The 6,886-nt window shown below is 37.1% G+C and overlaps 1 protein-coding gene across 1 annotated transcript; it reads left to right on the top strand.

Moving 5' to 3' along the window:
- Positions 1-1,000: 1,000 nt before the first annotated feature.
- On the top strand, positions 1,001-3,729 carry LOC104624644 (inhibitor of growth protein 3-like; the record flags this gene model as incomplete). Its single annotated transcript, XM_010292072.1, has 3 exons — positions 1,001-1,193; positions 2,119-2,157; positions 2,838-3,729. Coding segments are annotated over 3 exons (349 nt in total), but the record flags the coding sequence as incomplete, so codon positions are not given.
- Between the last annotated feature and the right edge of the window lie 3,157 nt (positions 3,730-6,886).

Raw genomic sequence — 6,886 nt, 5'->3', positions numbered from 1 at the left:
TCTGAATCTACCCTCTTGTAGTTTAAAACCACTGCCCCTTGCCCTGTTGCTACAGGCACTTCTCAAAAGTCTGTCCCCATCTTTCTTACAAGCCCTCTTGAAGTGGTGGAAGGCTGCAATAAGGTCTCCCCGGAGCCTCCTCTTCTCCAGGCTGAACAACCCCAACTCTCTCAGCCTTCCTCATAGGAGGAAAGCCACTTCACAGATAATCACAATGCTTTCCAACGGCTGAACTTCTAGCCCAGGAAAAAGAGTTAATTTTATTTCTGATTAAGATTAAATTTAAAAGCATTTTAAACAACACTATATCATAGCACATTGTGACAGCAATCACAAGTTGTACTTCAAAAGGTTTGTCTCAGAATGCTTATCCTTTTAAACTGAATTGCATGTTTTTCTTCATACAGATTTGTGTTTGTTCACAGCACAGTTAATATTTTCTTAGAAGCATTTTTCATCAATGGGTATCTGGTGTCAGGTCTGACCTATAAGCAAAAGCATAGCATTAGTATTCTGGCACTGTTCCTGTGGAGTGATTGGTGATGCCTGAGTGGAGATTAACATAGAATCACATAGAATCAGTCATCTTCAAAACACAGCTATCTATTCTGCATGACATAGGACATTGTTTATATGTAAATACCTTTTTTATTGGTAACATAATTTTTATGGGGACTTCACACCAAGACTGCTGATGAAAATTTTGTGAGGAAAAACATTGATAAAAGCCATTTGGCAGTTTAAAGCTGTTGAATTCCATTGATTAGAATAGTCTGTCTCATACTTGAAAGCTGGTAAGACTTATTTCCTTTTCCAAAGAGCATTCAGTGTGTCCATTTCAGTTCTTGCAATTGTTGAATGAAATCTGTTAGGGAATGATGCTTTGGGATTTACATACTGCAGTATTGCAGAGTCAACAAAGTACTTGTTTTGGGATCCTTTCACTTGGCAGGAAATGAATGTAAATTATGATACGCCTTTTTTTTTTTTCTTTTTTTAGAAACAACAACAAATCCTCAAGTCAGCAGTCCTCATCATCTTCCTCTTCTTCATCTCTGTCATCATGTTCTTCTTCATCTGCACTGGCACAAGAACTGTCTCAGCAAACAGCAGTGATACCAGAGTCTGATTCTAATAGCCAGGTTGACTGGACCTATGATCCAAATGAGCCACGTTACTGCATTTGTAATCAGGTAAGGATGGCTTCCAACCTGAAATAGAATTAGAGCTGCTATTTTGCTGTAGCTGAACTTCCTTCTCTGAATGCTAATTTAAAACATTTGTAGTCTTGAAATTCTGTTCCGTTTTTATTTACTTACTGGTGATATGAATAATGAACTCAACTGCTGAAGCTAAAAACAAGCAGGTTTTCCAGTGATGTGACATACCTGGAGAGTTTTAAATCTTTTAACGAAGACTTCAGGAATAATTAAATTAAAAATTGAACAGGTTCACAGTGAATTTAGTTAAAATTTTAAGTTAGTAAGGAATTTGCCTGGTCTCTCCTACTTTCCTTTAAAAAAACAAAGCAAAAAAACCTCACAAAAACAAAACCCCAAAAACTGCACAAACAAAAAAATCCAACAACCAAACGAAAAAGTAGTTTTGTAAAAGCTATCCGGAAACTTGAGAAACTGAATGACAACTTGAGACACTTTTATTTAAAAATGCCTGTTCTTATTTTAAACACTTTTAAGAGTTTTGGGGTTTTTTAGAGTTTATAGAATTCTGTAATTAACTTGAAAGTATTGTTTCCAATGAAGTGCCTGAAATTGTCATGTATGCAAGGGAAATTCCAGACATCAATATAATCTTGAAAACTGGGCTGATAATGTACTGAGCAGTTTTTAGACCAAAATGTGCTTTGTTCATGTGTTTGAATGCTGACCTTTTTTATCCAACCTGAAATATGCAGATTTTTTGCATAAAAAATTTTTGAAAATCAGTTTGCTGTGGACATGTTCTTTGGGTTGTGTAACAAAAGAAAAATTAAAATATTGTTGCTGTTAATGGAAAAAATCAGAGGAAGAAGCTTGAACTTTAGCCCTTTGAAAATGTTGACTGCTTTTAATTAGTAATACTATTATTAATAAGGGGTTTTTTTTTCTTATTTATTAGGTGTCCTATGGTGAAATGGTAGGCTGTGATAACCAAGATGTAAGTAACAAAGTTCAAAAGGTTCAGGAGACGTTTGTGCATCTAACTGTTGTTTGCAGGAGTTACTTTTCTTTAGAGTTGTTTTTAGAGTAGAGTTTTTTTAGACTAATGTGCATATGAGTTGAACCATTCTTCAGGAAACATCTCCTCATCTGTTCCCACAGTTCAGGTTCTTTTAGAATGCTTCATCCTTTCCTGGGAAGGTTTTGACATCATTAAAATGCCCTTTATTTCTGGTAACTTTTAGCTATGTCACTGCTAATATTAGTTGTCCCCTTCAAATAAAAGAAGTTTTAAAATAACAGTTGAATGTAATCGTGTACTTATTGAGGTACTACATTTAAACAGAAGTGAGTGATAAGATTACTTTTGTGTCACTTAGTGTTACCAAAGTAAATATTTTGAAGCACAGCATCTTTTGCTCAGTTATGTGAGTCCATCTCTGACTCCTAGAATTTTTATAACTTTCCTTACTTTGTTGAGTGTATGTGAGGGACTGAGATCCTCCTCTGTTCTCGTTTTGTCGCATGACTTTGTATGAAAAGCAGAATCTATGCTTTTTACTCATGCTTCATTTTCATAGAATTGTATTTGTGATAGGTGTAAAAAAAAAAAACCACTAAAAACAACAACAAAAAAACCCAAAATCCCAAACTCTGTCTTTAATTCTGTTTTTATAGTGCCCTATTGAGTGGTTCCACTATGGATGTGTTGGACTGACAGAAGCACCAAAAGGGAAGTGGTACTGTCCACAGTGTACGGCTGCAATGAAGAGAAGGGGCAGTAGGCACAAATAAGTTTCTTCATCTGGAAAACAAATTCCATACTAAAGGTTCTATAGGGGACTTGGGAGGGGGAGGAACCCCCACCACACTTCCTTGCAACCACTTAAGGGTTAACATAACAGTCATAAGATCTTGAACTATTGATTTTGCTAGTTGTGTTTTAATATTGTAAGTAAATTATTTATGCACATTGATGTGCTACAGATACTATTCCAGTGAGCCTTGGATTGTTCCAGTGGCCAACATATGCAGACATTTGTATGATCAAACCATTTTCTGTAAGCAGTGGGCATTCTACAATTATTCAATCTTCAAAAAATTCTGATAAGTCAAGATTTTAAATGTATGTTTTATATTCAACAGATATATTCTGCTGCATGTACTGTACTTAAGAGCTGTTATGTAACACTATGTATATAAATGGTGCAAAAAGTCAGTGCTTCTGAAGAAAAAAAAGAGACAATGGTTTTTAAAATGCCTTTATAGCTTTGGTTCTTTATGAAACTTAATTCAGCAGGCTGAAGAAAATGGTTCTTGTATACAGCGGGCTGTTGTCCTCTAGGGTACTTGAGTATGTAAAAACAAAAAAATGCTGTAGAATAAAACAAACTTGTGCCATTAGTCTTTATATGTTTCTGCTCCACAGAAGGCGCAGGCCATGAGAGGAAAAAAAGGTGTTAAAGTGATGATAAATTTTTATACCAAATGTGTTTATTTTTTTGTGCAAGTAATCCTTTAAATTTGAATTGTATTAGGTGTTAAAATAAAACAACCTCAACTCCTCGAATTAATGTTTCCTGTACATTTGTCAAAAAAAGGTCTGTCCCTGAAAATGGTTTCAGAAGAATATAAAAGTTTGCATAAGAAATTGCTATACATGACCCATGTGAAGGATCATTTTACAGTAGGACATTTTTCTGGTGGATGGATAACTAACACATACATAGACAAATGCTGAGGTATCATTTGCCTTGATGTCTCCATCTCCAGACGATCAGTGGCACCTGCTTAAATGGGCAGAAGAGTTCTGTTTTCCATGTGGTGAGAAAATAAAAAAAACCCTGACTTTGTGTCAAGAATGATGCACAGGCAGCCATCGCCTTTCTCTTTCCATGGCCTGGATGGAAATAGGAGGGGGAGAAGAAAACCATGGTAAGTGTGTCTTGCAGCTGCCATACTCCTTCCAGGGCAGTGGTTTTCATGTAAAAACCAACACACGGTTCAGGAAAGAAGAAAGGGAGAAGTAGTTCATCCTGCTGTAGAATCCCCAGAGTAACAGGGAGGATAATGTTAGGAAGCCTAAATGCAGGCCTGTAAGTAGTTGGATTTGTGAGTTGTACATGGTGTAGCACAGGATCAGAAAACTTACCTTTAAATTAGGCTCTTGACCATGAATATGATGGAAAGACTTTCTGTATTTTTTTCCCTACTTGATTGGTTTCGACATAGTTTGTAGATTTTCTTTGACAGTTTCCTTTGTTTCTATACGTCTCTCTCATGCAGCAGCACTGAACAGAAGCAAGATTATTACTTCTTTTTTTCTTCTTTCTCATTCCTTCCACTACTAAAAAAATAGATTTTCCCTTTGGAATGAAGATTTTACTTTATCACTGGGTTGCTCTTTGGACTGTCAGGCTGGAAGATCATGACCATGGTAGCTTTCTAAACCCATGCAGAGGCAGAGAAGAGAGGGAGAGAAGCAGTGTTTTAATGCATGACTAGGCAAATAGTGTCAAGAAAATTGAGTTAGGCTCATTAGCGACAGGAGTAGGTGCAGAAAATGCAGGCTTTACCTAAAAGACAATGAAACCAGGCTTCTGTAACAACATTTATTTAAAAATGGGAAAAAGGCATTTTAAATTCATAAACTGGGTAAAAGTAAATGTCTAAGAAGGAAAACATGGTTATGGATCATAAATAGACTTTGATAAAAGAATGGAACAGAAATTGGTGAAAATAAACAGCAAAGAGCAGTGTAACTGAGGTTCCATTAAAACTGGGAACTGAACCCACTGTGTATGTATTTCTGTGGGAATCTCAGTCTGAAAAAACACTTGAGGTCTAGAATATCTGGTTTTAAGTGAGGCTATTGAGAGCATAGAGATAACAAACTATTTGTTCTGTCGGAAAGTGGTGCCATGCTGTGAATTGAAGTTAAATAAACAACAGGTAATCTAGACACCCCTGGGACTGAATGTCCAAGTCTTTAGGGTTATGAAGTAAGTCCATTGAAAATTAAGACCATATTACAGCAAAATCCCTCACTCTGGTGATAATCATACCTAAGATGGTGCAGAGATTGCAAATCCAAATAAAAATTATGTTTTTTAGTGTGAGCATTGGTTCGCTGCTTCATTGGACTATAAATTATTTTTTCATGGAGGAGCTGGTTAGACAACTCACAAGAGGAAAATACTTAGCTTTGTCCTCATTAGTACATTAGTATTTTGTGCCTAAGTTAAGAAAAAATAATGTGGAAAAAAAATGTAACACCTAAGTCAAAGACTTAGAACAATAAAACCTGTACAGCTTTTGTTTTGTTTTCTTCTAAACAAGAAGGCTGTGAGAGAAGCTTAAGGCTCAGCAGGTGGTTACAGTGTAAAAGCAGTGAGTAGTGCGAGGAGTTGCACATTGGCAGAGCCTTTGCCTCATGGTCAGTAGAGTTCCTGGAAGCCTCACTGCGTACACAAGGCCAGGTCGATGTCATCTACATAAAGGAGTTTAGACAGGGTCTTTCATTAAAGTTTCTTTAAAAACCCGTGATGCACTAGGTGAAGAGTGGACGTCCCTTAATGTTACATGGCTATTTACAAAAATAGAATAATAAAGAAATAAATTACCAATATTCCCAACACCTAGAGCCTGCTAAAGGAGTCCCGCAGGACTCTGCTGCTCGGCAGATAGGTAACAGATCAGTTAAAGAGAGGTAAATAGTAAGATAATGTTTATTTACTGGGTTCTCAAAAATAACAAAAATGCGGAGTGTTAAAAGTAGCAGAATAATCTCATGATACTGTGATAAAATGGAAGATGTAATTCAACTTTTGCTAAAATAATGTAAATACAAAATAAGCAAAATAATACTTAATTCTCCATTTACCTGCAGCTGAGGCCTCTGAAGTAGCTATTGATGTATAGGAAAGTGATTTTGGAGTTATCTAGGTAATTCTACGGAAACATCAGCGCATCGCTCAGCAGTGGGTCAGGCAAGTGCGAAGAATGACTCCGCAGGAGACAAAGAATAAAACAGAAAACAGTTTTACACTGTGTAAATTGATGGTGCGGTTAGGTCTTAATGTAGTGTAAAATTCTAGTCTGCTCTGCTGCAAAAAAGTAGCAAAACTCGGAGAGGCTCAAATAGGAGGATCAGAGTAGTCAAAGCGGTGTAATGACAACACATCTGAGAAGCAGCTGGACTGTCAGGGACTTTTCCAGATGGGAAAGAGGCGGCTGAGTGACCGGGATGTCACGGGGACCTGTAAATTCAGGAGTGCTCTGGAAAAGGTGTGTCTTTGGATAGAAGAAGCAGTAGGGAGGTAGCCAGTCCAAAATGAAAAAAAAAAAAAAAAGCATTTTTTTCACATGTGGCATGCTTAAATTGTAAAACGGGCCATACAGCTTCCGCGAGTGTAAGTGACTGAGACATGAATGGGAGCAAAGCCCATGGACTCATGAACTGCAGAAGTAACACATCTGGATCAAAAACTCACTAATCACTAGAAATTAAGAGGGTCTGTAACCAGGAAAGTGTTCCTGGATGCCTGTGACAGTCCTACAATCCTCTGGCATACACCACTGAACGCTGTTTGGTACAAGCCACGAGGTTAGGTGACCCTTCGGCACAATGTGGTGCAGCTGGTTTTAGTTTCATCTCAGTGCTCCAGCATTTGGGTTAATTTTTAGGATGAGGCGGTACTTCACAGAATCACAGAATCACAGAAACA

This window comes from Phaethon lepturus, unplaced genomic scaffold (genome assembly GCF_000687285.1).
Source record: "Phaethon lepturus isolate BGI_N335 unplaced genomic scaffold, ASM68728v1 Scaffold57997, whole genome shotgun sequence".
Classification (NCBI taxonomy): Eukaryota; Metazoa; Chordata; class Aves; order Phaethontiformes; family Phaethontidae; genus Phaethon; species Phaethon lepturus.
This window is presented reverse-complemented; position numbering and strand designations above follow the sequence as displayed.